This window comes from Dipodomys merriami, unplaced genomic scaffold (genome assembly GCF_024711535.1).
Source record: "Dipodomys merriami isolate MVZ:Mamm:240054 unplaced genomic scaffold, mDipMer1.0.p SCAF_10, whole genome shotgun sequence".
NCBI lineage: Eukaryota > Metazoa > Chordata > Mammalia > Rodentia > Heteromyidae > Dipodomys > Dipodomys merriami.
Window position 1 is genome coordinate 5173454 of NW_027202271.1, and position 18849 is coordinate 5192302.

At 41.3% G+C, this 18849-nt stretch overlaps 1 protein-coding gene across 1 annotated transcript in view; it reads left to right on the forward strand.

The window, feature by feature from the left end:
* Window positions 1-236: 236 nt before the first annotated feature.
* The window catches only part of Syt10 (synaptotagmin 10), an 83272-nt gene continuing 64659 nt past the window's right edge, over window positions 237-18849 (forward strand). Inside the window, exon 1 of the mRNA XM_070038820.1 lies at window positions 237-387. Within this exon, the coding sequence (XP_069894921.1) occupies window positions 237-387 (151 nt within the window). The remainder of the gene's footprint in view (window positions 388-18849) is intronic.

Sequence of the window (18849 nt, forward strand, 5' to 3'; positions counted from 1 at the left end):
GCCCTCTGCGCCCGGGGCTCCCACCATGGGGACGCCTCCCGGCTCCTAAAGAGTTGCCAGAACCGGCCGATCGCCACCGCGATCCCTTCTCCCACCTGGAGTGTCCCGAGGAGCCGCGGGGCGGGCGGGCTATGGCGTAGGGTGAGCGCGTGGACAGAGCCGGAGGTCAGACAGACCGACAGAGACAGACTGGGGGGGGGAGCGAGGGGGGGTGGGGGAAAGAAGAAGAGGCAGAGATGAGTTTCCGCAAGGAGGACGGAGTGGGCAGCCTGTGCCAGAAGGCGCTGCACATCGTCACGGAGCTGTGCTTCGCGGGCCAGGTGGAGTGGGAGAAGTGCTCGGGCATCTTCCCCCGGGACCGCGGCGGCCAGGGCGCGCCCAGCACAGGTAACGGCGACCCCGAGGGCCGCCCGTCCAGGAGGGGAGCGGGCCGGGGCCGCCGGAGAGGGGGGGGGACACAAAACCTGCCTACCTCCTCCACTCTCCATCCTTCCTCCTGGCGCCCCTCAGCCGCTTGGGGGTCTTGGGGTGCGGGGTGTTAGGGGGAGGGGTGGGTTTTGCTTCTCCCACTCTGGTCGCCTTCCAGCCTCTCCACCTCCCCATCCTGTCTGGCGCTCTCTCTCTCTCTCTCTCTCTCTCTCTCTCTCTCTCTCTCTCTCTCTCTCTCTCTCTCTCTCTCTCTCTCTCTCTCTTCCACCATCCCCCTCTCTTCTCTCTTTTGTATGTCTTTCTGTCTCTCTCTGCCTCCCTCTGTCAGTGTCTCTCTCTCTGTATCCCCCCCACATCGGTCCTACCCCCCCCCGCCCCCCGTTTCTGTCTAGATCTCTGAGCTCTCGCTTGTATGCCTCCAGGTTCCCAAGTCTAAGCACAGGCCAGGAGCCCAGAGGCGCCGCTCCCTCCCTGGCTGGCTGTATTTGCTCCGCTCCAGCCTTACCTAAGCGTCCGGGGTCACCATCACCGGCTTGACCTTGACGGAGGGAAGGGGATCAGCTAGCTGGGGATCTGGATTCTGCCGCGTGCCGAGAACCCCGGGGGGGGGGGGAGACAAGAGTGGCTGCCCTGGCTTTGGGATAGGAGAATGAACGGATCTTCCTTTGGGGGAACTTTCAGCTACAACCTGTCGAGCTCTTGGGAGTTTACAAAGCGTGTGAACACTGCAGTTCGGTGTCTGATGGCAAAAGTGCAGGGATTATTATGGTTTTTTAAATGTTTACTTTAAGTAATTGTACAGAAGAGTCACCATTAACCAGTACAGTGCCTCTTGGCCAGTGTCATCCTATTAATATCATCACCCATCCCTCCCACCCCACCCCTTCCCTCACTTCTCTTAATTTTTAGATTATGTATTGAATTTGTTCTCCTCATTTAACAAAGCAGTTTATGAGAGCAGGGATTATGGATCTCAAGTTGAAGACCGAGGCCAACTAGAGAGGAAGTGGATTAGAGGGTCTGAAACCCAAGCAATTCCTTCCCTGTTCCCATAACCCTTCCCTCACCCCCCCCCCCCCAAAAAAAAAAAACAGGCACTAGCCCTACCCCTTCCAGCAACTTATAAGAACCTTAGGAGGGGTGGATGAGGGAAGAAGCCCCTGTCAGAATCCTGGAGAGGGGAACTAAGGGGGGTGGGGAGACAGAGAAAGACAGGGACAGAGACAGATGAAGGAGGAAAGAAGGAAGGAAGAAAGGAAGGAAGGAAGGAAGGAAGGAAGGAAGGAAGGAAGGAAGGAAGGAAGAGGGAGGGAAGGAAGAGGGAGGGAGGGAAGAAAGAAAAACGAAGGAATGAAGGAATCAAGGTAGGAACACCTTCCAGGTGACAGATTTCTCTCCTGTATGGGATACAGGGAGAATCAGAACCATCAATAAGGTCATGCTGTAGGGAAAAAGATTTTAATGACCCCCGATAATGGTGGGTTTGCCCAGCTTTTAGAACTGCTCTTAGGAGCGAGGGCGACCTGGACGGGTGACTTTCAGGTCACTTGTTGCTTTGGGAGACAAACACCACTCTGGAGATTTTTCAGCTCAGGGTGGTTCTTTGACTTTGCTTTGCTGGCTGTCCTTTGGCATGGTTTGGAGGTTGAGGGTCGCCAAGGCAACAGGTAAGAGCTGGACTGCCAAGCTTAGAGTGCAGAGCCCAGGATCAGAAAAACCCCAGGGGGCTAGGTAGGTAGAAGGGAGGGCACACAAAGTAAGTCCCCTACCTTCTCACCCACCCCCCAGAATCCAAGACCAAAAAGGGGAGGAGAATGATTCAATTTAGCTTGCTACACAAATACATAGACTATCTGCAGGGTTTTGGATGAAATTCTCTGGTGATAATTCAGGATCCAAGAATGGGGCTTCTGTCTGCAGCTGGCTGAGCCTGGGGTGCTGTTGTTTGGATTCTGGAGGAAAATAAAATGTTGCTACTTCAGTGTGCTGGAAAGTTGGATGTGTGTGTGTGTGTGTGTGTGTGTGAGAGAGAGAGAGAGAGAGAGAGAGAGAGAGAGAGAGAGAGAGAGAGAGAGAGAGAGAGAGAGAGAGAGAGAGAGAGAGAGAGAGAGAATATATAGACACAATGAAGAATCATTTATTTTTTTCAGTAGGCATTAGAAGTCCTATGAGTGAATGAAACCCCAATAATATGAGGAAAATGTCCTAAACGAGCATGTCATGTGTGAGATTGCTAATCAGGAGGTAAAGACCAAAATACAGATGACCTCCAGGCAGTCTTGGATAGCTCCTAAGTGACATAGAACTCTTAAATTGAGACTCAAAGCAGGTGGTACAGGGAAAGAAATGAGATGCTTTAAGTGTAATAACCTGGGTTTAGGTTATTTAACAATTGGTGCTGTGAATTAAATGTCTGATTCTTCCCCTCTCCTGATCACATAGCAAATAGTGACTTCTTAAGTCAAAATAGCTGGTAATAATGCTCATTTCTAAATCATTCTACAATGGATGGCTATGTAAGTTGAAGGTAAAACAAGCTCAGAAAAGATTCAGAGCTTTCCCAGAGCATTTTAAGAAGCAGCTCTAGGGTGGCTCCTGCCTGTAATCCTAGCTACTCAGGAAGCTGAGATCTGAGGATGGCGGTTCAAAGCCAGCCCAGGTAGTCGTGAGACTCTTATTTCCAATAACCACTAGGAAACTGGAAGTGGCACTGTGGCTCAAGCAGTAGAGCACTCGCCTTGAGCTGAAGAGCGCAGGGATAGCACCCAAGCCCAGAGTTCAAGCCCCATGACTGATTAAAAAAAAAATACTGGAATGCTGAGGGAAAACACAAAGCAATATATTGTTCTCCAGTGTTTTTCAGTTATTCTGTTACTGGATTTGGGTTCATTTCTGGTCAGTCTTTAATAGTTGCTTAAATGTTCAACAAGCTCAAGGAATCTATGTTGCTGGTAAGAGAGACTTCAACTAATCAAACCAACTAAGTTCACAGCCCCTTACAGCTGTGTAAGATCTAACCCTCACTGTACATATGTTAATGAGCACTTAATTCATCAGTGTTTTAATTTTGCATTTTTGTACAATTCCAATTTGGAGCTAAACATTATAAAAATTAAGCTAGGAGCTAGTGGCTCACACTTGTAATCCCTGTTACACAGAAGGCTGAGGATCTGAGGACTGCAGTTCAAAGCCAGCCTGGGCAGGAAAGTCTGTGAGATGCTTATCTCCAACGAACTAGCAAAAAGTCTTAAGTGGAACTATGGCTTAACTAGTAGAGCATCAACTTTGAGTGAAAAAGCTAGGAGAGCATCTAAGCCCTGTGTTTAAGCGGCAGTACTGACAGCAAAAGTAATTAATTAATTGTTCCAAGTTCATGAGTGTGTGTGTGTGTGTGTGTGTGTGTGTGTGTGTGTGTGTGTGTATATATATATATATATATATATTCATCAGTTTCTTAGAGATGAGTATACTGAGTTCAGTCTATAGCAATGAAAATACTATAAAAATATATAACTAAGTAAAAATGTTTAGGTAGCATTATGATTTTTCTCTGAGACCAAGGCATTTTGAGTTTATTGCTAAGTGCTTACATGGAATTGGAGCACCTGATATGTCTTCCTTTTTGGGACAAAAAAAAACAGATTAATAATTAAGAATTAATCATTCAAGTCATTGAATTATCCTTTTTTTTTGGTGTCAGTTCTGAGGCTTGAACTCAAGGTCTTGAGGCTGCCCCTGAGCTTTTTTTTTGCTTAAGGCTAGCACTCTACCACTTGAGCCACAATTCCATTTCTTCTTAATTGGAGATGTAAGTCTCACAGACTTTTCTGCCCAGGCTGGCTCAAATTGAGATCCTTATATTTCAGCCACTTGAGTAGCTAGGATTACAAGTTGAGCCTGAGTTATCATTTTCGTATGAACATGGTTTGTAGACACCTTAACATGTGCAGGTACACATTTTTCCCTTGAGACTTGCAAGCCTGAAAAAGAGTAATTAAACCACAATACATTCAATGAATAGACCCACCCAAAAAAGAAGATATGAGATGGTCATTTCACCCTCCAGTACGTTCTCATTCCTGTGAGAAATGGTCAACTTCTATGTTTAACACCTTGTCTCACGTACTTTAAGTCTGTACATTACCCTTTGTCATATCTACTCCAAAAATCAATTAATTGGTGATTCTCCTCAAAGACCAAAGTCTCAGCAAGCATGTTTTCTTTCACTCACAAGTGTCAATATTTTGGAAATACTGGAGACTTTTTGGGGAGGGTCTTAATATTTTCTTTCTTCCCTTCCTTCCCTTCCTGCCTCTTCCCTCCCTCCCTTCCTCTATCCTCCCCCTCTTTCTTTCTTTCTTTTCTTTTCTTTCTTTCTTTCTTTCTTTCTTTCTTTCTTTCTTTCTTTCTTTCTTTCTTTCTTCCTTCCTTCCTTCCTTCCTTCCTTCCTTTCTTCCTTCCTTCCTTTCTTTCTTTGGGATTTTGAAGTAGTTCCAGGGCTTGAACTCAGAGTCTACCATACTTTTACTTGGCTGCTTTGCTCCTGGCTGGAGTGCCAGGGTTTAGAAATGAGGGCTTTGCCTCATGATAGGAGAATTGATAGGAGAATACTGCATGATGTGAGCCATTCCTTAGTGATTTGTGTTCTGGTTATTTTTGAGTTAAGGTCTTGCTTGTTGTCCAGGCTGGCCTGATCAGTGATTCTCCTGTTTATGCTTTCATCCACAGCTGGGATGACAAAGGCACATTACACTTTTTTGCACATTACACTTTTTTTTTTTTTTGTCTGTCATAGCTTGAACTCTGGGCCTGGGCGTAGTCCCTCAGCTCTTCAGCTCAAGGCTAGTGCTCTAACTTGAGCCACAGCACCACTTTCCGTTTTCTGGTGGTTAATTGGAGATAAGAGTCTCATGGACTTTCCTTCCACAGGCTGGCTTTGAACCATGATCCTAGATCTCAGACTCCTTAGTAGCTAGGATTACAGGCGTGAGCCACTTGGGCCTGGCTCACTCTTCACTTTTTCTGTTAAGATGGAATCTCCCAAACTTTCTGCCCAAGTTGCCCCATTCTGAATCTGCACCTCTGTAGGTAGAATTGGAAGTGAGAGCAAATCTGATGGCTCACGCCTATCATCCTAACAATTCAGGAGGCTGAGATCTGAGGATTATGGTTTGAAGCCAGCCAGGGTAGAAAATTCTGTGAGACTTTTATCTCCAATTGAACATCAAAATCCAGAAATGAAGTTATCACTCACCAGGCTTGAGTGAAAAAGCCAAAATGAGAACATGCGGTCCCGAGTTAAAGCCCCACTACTGGTGCATGCACACACACACACACACACACACACACACACACACACAAACACACACACACACACACACACACACACACACACACGCAGTGTGTGAGAAAACCGTCTCCAGCCCTGTTTTATTATTCTTGGAACAAATCAAAGACCAACATTGCCCCTAAGAGGGTGAGATCTGTTAGGTACTCAGTTGTCTATTTTATTCAAATAACATTTCCTTTCAAATTTAATCATCACTGTATGCTTGCTTTAAAAATCATTTATGAAATACATCATTATGGAATACATCTGCCTTCACTGACTAGTTTTAAAATAAACTTTTGGTAGAAAACAAACATTACCATAAACATTTAATGGCATTTCCTATGGCAGTTACAATTATTTGTGAAAGTGAAATGAAGTTGAGTGTTGGTGGCTCACACCTGTAATCCTAGGTACTCAGGAGGCTGAGATCTGAGATCACTGTTTGAAGCCAGCCAGGCAAGAAAGTTAATGAGTCTTTTATCTCCAATTAACCATTAGAAAACTGCAAGTGGAGCTGTGGCTCAAAGTGGTAGAGTGTTAGCCTTGAGCAAAAGAGCTCAGGGACAGTGCCCAGGCCCTGAGTTTAAAACCCTTGACAACAACAAAAGTGAAATTAGATTTTTCCTGATCTGTATTTCTTCTCCCAATGATGCCACCAAGCTCTTCAAGACAGGCTGTTGCTTATTGTTTTATATACTAGAGGCTTAATAAATATTAGTTGCATGAATGAGTAAAAGACTTCCATTTTTATAAAATAATAGTTCTACTTAATAACTTCTAAATGCCTTGTGCAACGAATGACATATTCCTGAATCTTTCCTGTCTGTAGTGTCTACTACAGTATCCTAGGCAGAAATGCATACAAAATATTTAGTTTATAGTCAGGCACTTGTAGCTCACTCTTATACCCTAGCAACTCTGGAGGCTGACAGCTGAGAAGTGAGGTACCACGCCAGCCTGGGAAATAAAGTCTGTGAGACTCTTTTCTCCAATTAACCAGAGAAATGCTGGAACTGGAGCTGTGGCTGTAGTCATAGAGTACTATCCTTGAGTGAAAAAAACTAAAGGGCAATGCTTAGGACCTGAGTTCAAACCCAGTATTAGCATACACTAAAAAAAAGTAAAGTTTGGGGCTGGGAAGGTGGCTCAGTGTTAGAGCACTTGCCTTGCATGCCAGAGGCCCTGGGTTCGATTCCTCAGCACCACATAAGCAAAAAGAAAAAAGCCAGAAGTGGCGCTGTGGCTCAAGTGGTAGAGCGCTAGCCTTGAGCTGAAGAGCTGAGGGACAGTGCCCAAGCCCAGAGCTCAGGCCCCATGAATGAACCCCCCCCCAACAAAAGTAAAGTTTATGAAAATGATAGGAATTAAAGTACTTGATCATTTAAAAACTAGATTTTTTTTTTTCATTGTGCTCATCCTGGGGTTTGAACTCAAGTCCTGGACACCATTCTTGAGCTTTCTTGCTCAAGGCTAGCTCTCTACCACTTGAGCCACAACTCCATTTTCAGCTTTTTAGGTAGTTAACTGGAGATAAGAGTTTCACAGACTTTCCTGCTTTGGCTGGCTTCAAAACTGTGATCCTCAGACCTCAGCCTCTCGAGTACCACTGGCACTCAGCTAAAAACTAGAATTTAATGATCACCTTATGCCAAAGCAACTGAACACAATATGAACATCTATTGATTTCCTTAGAATAGGATTCGATGTAGCTGTGAGTCCACAGCTGAATTTGTGTTATAGAGTGAATGTTCTAAGTTTCCTGAAATTCTGGGACAGTGGGAAGATCTGATTCATGCAGATTCTTCTTCCCTTACAGTAGAATTACATCCTCATAAACCAGTCATAAGTTGGAAATAAAAGTCCAAAATGGATGGGCACCAGTGGCTTATGCCTGCAACCCTAGCTACTCGAGGAACAAGGTTCGAAGCCAGTCTAGGCAGAAATGGCCATGAGACTATTATCTCCAATTAGCCAGCAAAAAGGCAGAAATAGCACTATGGCTCAAGTGGTAGAGCATTAGCCTTGAGCACAGGACTGTGCTCAGGGACTGTGCCATGGTGCCCTGGCCCTGAGTTCAAGCCTCAGGACTGGTACACACACACACACACACACACACACACACACACACACACACACACACACACACACACACACACACACACACGAAGCCTAAAATGCACTCAGTGCACTGATGGCATTGAGCATTAATATCAGTGTCATCTGAGCCAATCTAAAATGTGCTCACTCACTTACTTTAGCCTATAATTGGCATCACAAGTGAACTTGCTACCACATATTACTAGCTCCAGAAAAGACGAAGATTCAGACTTCAAAATATACTATCTACCATGTATATTACAACACTACAAAGCACAAAGGTCCTATCAGAGGTCATCTATATTTATATTTGCAGCAGTAAAAGAAAACTGAGCTGCACACTTGTGGCTTATGCTTATTATCTTAACTAGTCAGGAGCTGAAATCTGAGGATTGAGTTTAGAAGCCAACCCTGACAGAAAAGTCCATGAGACTGTTCACTCCTATTAACCATCAAAAATCTGGAGGTGGAGCTGTGGGTTATGTGGTAGAACACTACCTTAAGTGGAAAAGCTAAAGGAAAAGGTCCAGACCCTCAGTTCAAGCCCCAGTGCAGGTACAAAAAAAAAAAGTTTCCCAAGTGTAATTAATGTGAAAGTGCTAAAAAAAAATTGTACTTTCTGATACAGACTATTACTATTTTTTTTTAATTTAATTGAATTTTATTTGTGAACATACTGTACAGAGGAGTTACAATTACATGGGCAGGATAATGCATACATTTCTTACCAAGCATTGCAGCCTCCTCCTTTGTTTACCCTTCACATCCCTTCCCAGCCTCCCCCATCCCCCCCATCCCAATCCTATTCCTCCCCCCCCCCCCCCCCCCCACGCACCGACGTTGGTTTTGGACATGACAACTTGTACTTCTCATTGTTGCAACAGGTCCACCTGTATCCTTAAACAACTGGTTTTTCCCCATCTCCTCCACAAGTTATACTGACATCAAATATAGTGAAAGCAGGGGTTATACTGTGGGGAAGGGACATACAAAGCAACAAAGAGATAATCTTATAAATGCGTTAGAAACACATGCATGAAAGAAAAAAACATTAAAATACACATCTAAGGGTTCATTTTCCTGACATCACATTATCTGACCTTTTCCACTTGACTCATACATATACTAGATATTACAAATAAGGGAAACCATGGGACCTATGTTTCTTTGGGCCTGGCTTACTTCACTTAATATAATTTTTTCCAAGTTTTTCCATTTCCTAACAAATGGGGCAATGTCATTCTTTCTGATGGAGGCATAGAATTCCATTGTGTATATATACCACATTTTCTTGATCCATTCATCTACTGAGGGGCATCTGGGTTGGTTCCATATCTTAGCTATGGTAAATAATGCTGCAATAAACATAGTTGTGCTAGTAGCTTTAGTGTGGTCTTGTTTGTAAACATTTGGGTAAATACCCAAAAGTGGGATTGCTGGGTCATAGGGGAGTTCTATGTGAAGACTTTTGAGGAACCTCCATACTGCTTTCCAAAGTGGTTGAACAAGTTTACATTCCCACCAACAATGAAGTAAAGTTCCTTTCTGTCCACATCCCCTCCAGCATCTGTTGTTGTTAGAGTTCTTGGTTTTTGCCATTCTAACTGGAGTGAGGTGATATCTCAATGTTGTTTTGATTTGCATTTCTTTTATGGCTAGGGATGTTGAACATTTCTTCATGTGTCTATTGGCCATCCTTCTTTCTTCTTCAGAGAAGTTTCTCTTTAAGTCTTTCACCCACTTATTTATTGGGCAGTTGTTTCTTTGAGGATTTGTTGTTGGGGGGTTTAATCTTTTGAGTTCCAAGTATATTTTAGATATGAGACCCTTGTCCGTTGTATGGCTAGTAAAGATCTTCTCCCAATCCGTGGGTTTTCTATTGATCTTGCTAGCTATGTCATTTGCCCTGCAGAAGCTCTGCAACTTTATGCAGTCCCATTTGTCCAACCTTTCTTTGATTTGTTGTGTTTCCGGGTCTCTATTCAGAAAATTTCGACCTGAGCCAAGGAGACCTAGGGTTTCTCCTATTCCATCCTGTAATGTTTTCAGAGTGTCTGCTTTGAGTTCAAGGTCTTTGATCCATTTGGAGTTGATTCTGGTGCAGGGTGATATATAAGGATCTAGCTTAAGTTTTCTACATGTAGTTAACCAATTTTGCCAGCACCATTTACTGAAGAGGTTGTCTTTCTTCCATTCTATTGTTTTAGCTCCCTTATCGAAGATTAGATGGCTATAGGTCTGTAGGTTCATTTCTGGGTTTTCAATTCTATTCCATTGGTCCTGAGGTCTGTTCTTATGCCAATACCAAGCTGTTTTGATTACTATGGCTTTATAGTAGAGTTTGAAGTTTGGTATTGATATTCCTCCAGCAGTGTTCTTTCCGTTGAGGAGCGTTTTTGCTATTTGGGGTCTTTTATTGTTCCATATGAATTTTTGGATTGCCTCTTCTATTTCCTTGAAGAATGAGGTTGGAATTTTGATAGGTATTGCGTTGAATTTGTAGATAGCCTTGGGAATAATTGCCATTTTCACAATGTTAATCTTTCCAATCCAGGAGCATGGGAGGTTTTGCCATTTTTTAAGTTCTGTGTTGATTTCCTTTTTTAAGGTTTTAAAGTTTTCATCATAGAGGTCCTTCACTTCTTTAGTTAAGTTAATTCCTAGGTATTTTATTTTTTGTGGGGCTATTACAAATGGAGTTGCTTTCCTAATTTCAGCCACACTTTTCTCATTGTTGGCATACAGAAAAGCCATTGATTTTTGGGGGTTAATTTTATAACCTGCTACTTTGCCAAAGTTTTGAATCAGCTTGAGTAATTTGGGAGTGGAGTTTATGGGATTCTTTAAATACAAGATCATGTCATCTGCAAAGAGGGAGAGTTTTATTTCTTCTTTCCCTATTTGGATCCCCTTTATAAGACTATTACTATTAAAGTTTAATAAATTACATTTTCTTACTGCTAATTTATATACTATTATTTTCCCTCTTTTTTGGTATACTCAATACTCTCTAAGTTTAGAAAGATAATTCTTTACGAAAAAAGGTAGCGTCCTGGTATTGTCAAATAGGATACTTTTTTTGGTGGGGGGTGAGGAAGGGAAGTTGTGGTGTTTTGTGTATGCATATGTTTTATAAGAACTGGAATTAATATGGCTCAGGTAGGCTACAAGAAAACATGTGTGCATGTCTGTGTGTATGTGGGTGTATGTGTGTGTGTTCCATCTAAAGAGTCAGGTCTGTATGTCCAAGGGCTCCATGTCGATGAATTCAATCAACTGTGGAAGGAAAATATTTATAATAATCACATTAGCATTGAGCATGTGCAGACCTATTTTCTTGTTATTCTCTAAACAATGTAACATTAACGCTGTTTATGTGGATTTTGCTTTTAATTAGATATGACTAGATATTACAGATATAATTGGAGGACGATTCAGACTCATTTTATCTAAGGTGTTAGAGCAGCTATAGACTTTGATATTTGTGTGGGTCCTAAGGACTGGAAAAACAGACTGGCATTAGCAACTATTTTCTCTCCAAGTGAGTCCTGGAGTGTGTTATATAGCATGCTGTCAATTTATTACTGTATTGTTGAATAGGAAATACTAATGTCAATGTGTGTGTGTGTGTGTGTGTGTGTGTGTGTGTGTGTGTGTGTGTGTGTGTGTGTGTGTGTGTGTGCATGCGCACAGGCGAGCTGGTACTGGGGCTTGAACTCTGAGTCTGGGCACTGTCCCTTAGCTTTTTCAATCAAAGCTGGCACTCTACCACCTCTCTAGTTTTTCAGCTGTTTACTGGTTGATTGGAGACAGAGTTTCACTGGCTTTCCTGCTCAAGCTGACTTTGAACCTCCAACCTCAGATCTCAACCTCCTGAGTAGGAAGGATAAGTGTGAGACACAGACATTCTGTTCACTGTCAGTTTACAAGCTTCTAAATGCCGATTTGTCCAGAATACAAAATTATCTTAGATAAGCAATATCTATTGCTTTCTTTTTGTTCTTCATGATTCCCTTAGTTCTGCTTAAGTTCTCATAAAATTATAGGGATTGTGATCAAAAGATTCTGAAGCTTTTTCTTCCTAATCTGTTGACAGGAATTGTTAATTTGTCTGAAAGTTAGTTTTCACCGTATGCCTTTCATTAGATGTTTTTACTGTGTTAAAGTCATTGATGAAATGAACTAACGCCAATAAGTCCATATGACTTTTGTGATTGACTAAGTACTTGATGTACTGTCATAATTATAAATTATTCACTCAATTAGGAGCATATACTAAGATTTTAAATAAATTTTAAAATGTGAATACCATATTGTATCATATTTGGTTGAATTAAGATACCATTGATTATGTGATACATCATTATTGTATGGAGCACCAAGAAAATAAAGAGAATTCTATCAACTAAACTAGGAACCATTGCTGGGCACTGGTGTCTCATGCCTGTAATCCTAGCTACTCAGGAGGCTGAGATTCGAGGATTGAGGTTTGAAGCCAGCCCAGGAAGGGAAGTCCATTAGACTCTTATAGCTAATTAACTTCCAAAAAAGTCAGAAATGGAGTTGTGGCTCAAATGTTAGAGCACTAGCCTTGAGTAAAACAACTCAAGGACTATGCCCAGGTCCTGAGTTCAAACCCTAGAACTAGCACTCAAGAAAACAAAGTATTAGGAAGCACTGGTTGAAATATTCATTTCACTCTTCCTGAAAGATTTATTTTACCCTTAACGATAGTTTTTAAAAACAGTATAGAACGTTTATAAAATAATAATAACAAAGGGAAACATGAAAGAAATAGCTTCCATAACTTTAAAATTGAAGGATTGAGTTTGATTTTCTCCTCCACCACCCCCATTGTTGGCGCCATTACTTGAACTCAGAGCCTTGAGCCCTCTCTTGTATTCCCTGCTGAAACTGGCACTCTTACCACTTGAGCCACACCTTCACTTCTAGCCTTTTGCTGATAAATTGCAGATAAGAGTCCCATAGACTGATTGTTCCCAGGCTGGCGCTGAACCAAGATCCTTAGATCTTACCAGTGCCTCATTGAATCTGAATTTTAAAAGTTGCTATTTTTTAATTCAGAATTGACGAGGCTTTTGTTTTCCAGTCAATATCAGAGTCTTCTATCACAAATGTTAACGATGCATTTTTCTTTATGTGGACACATAAAATATACAGGCCATGGGTATTGTACTCCCAACACTATGAATGATGGCAGTGCTACCTCACATATTGGACTCACCCATTTCCCTCCAATTCCCAACAGAAACCTGACTTACAAGATGAAGGGTGCTCACGTTTCTCGATAGACTACCAGATGAATTTTATACAGATCGTTTGCTTTAGCACATACATTAACAATAAAAATTACAGCCCACTGTGACTTGGCTATTAGCAAGAGTGAGTAACCATCAATCCTAAGGCACATTCTGATTCCAGAAACAAGATGTTTTAAAATACACATTTTATAATCAGTTAAATATGACCATAATAGCTTTTCATCATTTACTGGAATTCCAGGGAAATAAAATTTAAATGGAATATATAAGAGGTATTACTGGCCAGGCATCCTGTGGCTCATTCCTATAATTCTAACTATTCAAGAGGCTGATATCTGAGAATGGAGGCTCAAAGCCACCTAAGGCAGGAAGAGAGACTCTAGACTCTTCATTCCAATTAAACAACCAAAAAATAACAATCCTGTAAGTGAAGGTATGTTTCAAGTATAGTACAAGCCTTGAGTAGAGAAATTCAGACAAGAGTGAGAGGCCCTGAGTTCAAGCCTCAAAAATTAGCACAGAAAGATAGAGAGAAAGAGAGAGAGATATAATATGTTACATATATCAGATTTACAGATGAGGAAGACACTGGCTAGTATTCCTTTCAGTTTTGAATTCATAGCAACAGAATCCCTTATTTTCAGTTGGGTTTGCTGCATGGTCACATGACTAACTTCTGACCACAGAAAATCAGGTTGGTATCAGGAGAGATGTGTCACATGATGGGGTTGAACCCTGAAAAATGAAGAGATGTTGCCTTGTACCATTCTTCATCCAGCTGTCTGGAGTTTGGACAGGGTAGCTTTCCATGTTGACCTTATCAAGAGAAGCAAAAATCAGAAGCTGGGCACAAGTGATTCATACCAGTAACCCTAGCTATTCAGGACGCTGAGATCTGAGGATCACAGGTTGAAGCCAGCCCAGGCAGGACAGTCCATGAGACTCTTATCTTCAATTAACCACCAAAATGCCAGAAGTGGAACTGTTGCTCAAGTACTAGCCTTGAACAAAAATCCCAGAGACTGCCTAGGCCCTGAGTTCAAGCCCAAGGGCCAGGACAAGAAAAAGAAAAAAAGGAAAGAAAGAGAGAGAGGGAAAGGAAAAAAGGAAGGAAGAATATAATCTTTCAAATTAAAATGAGATAGACAAAGGCCCAGAAGAGTAGATAGAGGTACAGAAATTTTATGCAAATGTATGTAATCAAGCCAGTTTGAGCAGTTTTAAACCTGATTATCCCAGAGCCTAAACCAATTTCTGTAAATTTCATTAAGTCATAATCTTACCAAGATATAATAGGATGAATAACATGGAATGGATTCTATTTAATTATCTAGAGATGTTGAAAAATCTGAATGTGAGAGAATGCACACTAAATCTGCCCAATGTAGAGGGCAGTGTCGGAAATCAAGTGATTGTGAGGATATGGTGGCTCATGACTGAAATCCTAGCTCCTCAGGAGGCTGAGACCTGAGGATCGAGGTTTGAACCAGCTGGAGCAGAAAAGTTTGTGAGACTCTTATCACTATTAAACTACCAAAATATCCAGAAGAGGTTCTGTGGCTCAAGTGGAAGAGCACTAGTCTTGTGCAAAAGAAGCTCAGGGACAACATTCAATAGTTCAAGCCCCAGGAAAAGCACTAAAAGAAAGACACCCAGTAAATCAAATTTATCTTTGTGAATTTCATAGGTCAAGAGTCGAGCTCAGTAGCAAAAAACGCTTACTTATTCAGCTATTCCTATATATGAAAAATTATCCCTTAAGATCTGAAGAAGCTGATCACAATGAGCTTGCCCTAATGAAATCTTGCCCTAATGTCTTTATGTGTACTTCCTAGCTGTGTAAATGCATGACCCCTGAACTCTCAAGTGTATTGTATATGCAATAATACAAAGAATGGTAGTGCAACCCTGTAAACTTTGGGCTTCTAGAGCAATTTTCTCTTTTTCTTTACAAGGTAAGAAATGATTCACTTCTTTCACTTTTGTCTTAGTCTCCATCTATTGTTACCTTTTATAGGTCTTCACTATTGCTTTACTTCTAATCTCTTGTCTACTAATTCTGTCTCATCAGTATAAAGCAGGCTAAAATATTGTACATAATAATGGATAAAAGAAACAACCTTATTAGTTCTGCATGTTGTTTAGCTATTGCTCTCTTTTTCTGATTTTTCCCTAAGTATAATTTCTTAAAGGAAATAAATCTGTGCCCACAGAATTTGCTTCCTCATTTTCCTTTAACATTTAGGCCACCTTCACCTAGCTAACATAGCCTCTACTTTATTGGTCTCATCAACTTCACTAAAGAATTACTTGTTGCCAGGTGCTGTAGGCTCACACTACTCAGATCTGAAGATTGCTATTTAAAGCCAGCCTGGGCAGATAAGTTGAGACTCTTATCTCCAATTAACCAGCAAAAAAAAAGCCCAGAAATAGAGGTGTGGCTCACTTGTTAAAGTGCCAGCCTTAAGCCAAAAAAAAAAAAAAAAAAAAAAAGCCAAGTAAGAACTCAAGGCCCTTAGCTCTAGTCCTAGTATGTGCACAAAAGAATTACCTTTTAAAGGTAATAGCCATTTGTTTTCAGTGGATTTATTTTAACATCTTATACTGCTGGCCTGCTGACTACTTCTTTAAATATTCTTTCCCTAGTTTCTATGAAAGCTCATTGACCTGACTTCTTGTATGTCTCTTTCTGCTCTTTCCCAGCTTTCTCTTTCTGTGTGTGTGTGTGTGAGAGAGAGAGAGAGAGAGAGAGAGAGAGAGAGAGAGAGAGAGAGAGAGAGAGAGAGAGAGAGAGAGAGAGAGAGGGAGAGAGGGGGAGAGAGAGAGAGGGAGAGAGAGAGAGGGAGAGGGAGAGGGAGAGGGAGGGGGGGAGAGAGAGAGAGAGAGAGAGAGAGAGAGAGAGAGAGAGAGAGAGAGAGAGAGAGAGAGAGAGAGAGAGGTATTGATTACTGGGGATTGAACTCAAGGCTTCATGTCCTTGCTTTTTGTTGTTGTTTTTGTGGTTTGGGTGGGGGCAGGGGAGGGGAGGGTTGATGCCAGTCCTGGGCTCAGGGCCTGGGTGGTGTTGTCCCTGAGCTATTTGTCCCAAGGCTAGTGCTCTGTCACTTGAGCCATAGTTCCACTTCTGGCTCTTTTGGTGATTTACTGGAGATAAGAGTCTCATGGACTTTCTCGTCTGGGCTGACTTTGAACCACAACCCTAATATTTCAGCTGCCTGAATAGCTAGAATTACAGGTATGAGCTACTGGTGCCCCACCTTGCTTAGCTTTTAAGTTTAAAATTGGCATTCTATTACTTGAGTCATGTCTCCACTTCCTCTTTACATGAACATTTCATATTTCTCAAAGTTTTCTGTCATTAAATATTCAATTCTATTGAAGGGCTGTTCTCTTCTATCAATTCAGACCCCCTGGTTAAGAAAGCCAATCCATTGTACCTGCACTGCACGGCCAACAGCTCAACCAACATTATCTAGTTGCATGATCACAAGTGCTTCTGCCAAAACTGAAATCGTGATCTCTGTTTCTTCACCATCCTGTTGGCTTCCCAGTGATTCATGTTCTTGCCCTTTCTGAGTCTTCACACTCTCTCAGTAGTTTTCAGGTTTCCTTCTGAGGCTTCCTTTTCCCATCTCACCTTCAGATCCACATTCTCTCACATAGATTAATGATTTTATTTGGTACAGCCTTGTCTTCTCCTCTATGTTTTCTTTAAGCACAGCATTACTATTTATTTTTAATTTTTAATTTTTGCACTCTTTCACTCAAGGCTAGCACTCTGCCACTTTGAACCACAGTGCTACTTCTGTTTTTTTGGTGATTAATTGGAGATAAGAGTCTCACAGACTTTCCTGCTCTGGCTGGCTTTGAACTGTGATCCTCAATCTCAGCCTCCTGAGTAGCTAGGATTACAGGTATGAACTACCAGCAGCACAGTAATATTTCTTGAGATACATTCTGGGCCTATCATAGTGGTTCATGCCTGTAATCTTAGCTGCTCAGGACACTGAGATATGAGAATTGAAGTTCCAAGTCAGTTCAGGAAGGAAATTTCATGAAATTCTTATTTTAAGTGAACTACAAAAAAGCTAGAAGTAGGGTTGTGGCTCAAGTGGTAAAGCACCAGCCCTACATGAAAAAGCTAAGGAACAACACCCAAACCCTAAGTTCAAGTTCCAGTACTGGTACTAAATAAATAAATAAATACATAAATACATAAATAAATAAATGTGATAACTTCAACACATCAATGTAAATCTTTCCTGGGGCTGTTTTTCTTTGAGTCCAAAGTTATGATATAACTTCCTTCATATTACAGTTAAATAATGAATTACAATCATAAAAAGATCATTTAAAAATTGAAGACTATACATTTTCCTACATTCTTCCTTAATTTTTACATAGTTGATTATTTATCTTTCTACTTCTTTCTTTTTCCCTCCCTCCCTTCCTTCTTTACTTCCTCCCAAACCCCCTCCCTCCCTCCCTCCCTCCATCTCTTCCTCTCTTCCTTCCTTCCTTCCTTCCTTCCTTCCTTCCTTCCTTCCTTCCTTCCTTCCTTCCTTCCTTCCTTCCTTCCTTCTTTCCTTCCTTCCTTCCTTCCCTCCTCTTTAGTTGCTTATTGAATAAGGTTTATTGGAAAAATTGTAATACAATGACATTGCATTCAATACTTGATATCACATTTAATACTTATGGCAAAAACTTTACCTACTTTTCTTATTTACCCCTTACAATTTTCTTATGAAATAAATTAAAGTACTCTTATTTTGTTAAGATTGTGTGTGGGGGGGGGGTACTCTGGCTTGAACTCAGGGCTTTACATTCTTGCTTGGCCCTTTTGCTCAAGGTTGGTACTCTACCCATTGAGACATACATTCTAGCTTTTTTGCTTTTAATTGGAGAGAAGAACCTATCAGATTTCTCTGCCCTAGCTGGCTTTGAATCCCAATCCTCACATCTCAGCCTCCTGAATCACTCGGATTATAGGCATGAGCCATCAGCATTCTCGACTCTTAAAGCCGAAACAACTTTCCAAAGTTGCACAGTGTTGACATTCAAACCCAAGTCTGAATAATTCCATGGAACAACTATATAGTAACACATACTAACAGAACGCTTTCTGCATGGTTCTTCTATGTTACCTAGCTTTTTGTTATCTAGCCTCTTAAAAAAAATCACAGACATCAGACTCGTTTTTCTGAGAGCTTCCAAATGTTTATATTCTATAAGCATTTTGATCATGTGATATATACTGAACATTCAATATAAAAAGCTGAATAAATATGATTCCTGCTTTGAAGGATCAAGGAGTGAATATTTTGGTAGGATAAAAATGCTTACAGAAGCATACCAAGTGTGAATTTCATGGTCTTTCAGCAATCCCACTCAGTGGGATCTACTTGTGCATTTCTCTTTAGACATTATACTGTGTTCTTAGATAATATATGCCATGTTACCACCGAATATCCGAATATTTTGTGAAGCATATTATATACCAAAAGTTTGGGTTTAGAGGATCATTTTAAATCTATGATTACAATATTAGTGTGAGAGTCGTGAGAGCATATAGAGGTCCTAAAGAATAAGAGGCAAGCCATGCACCATTGACTCAGGAGGCTAAGATCTGAGGATCTTGGTTCAAAGCCAGCCAAGGCAGAAAAGTCTATGTGACTCTTATTTCCAATTAACCACCAAAAAGCCAGATGT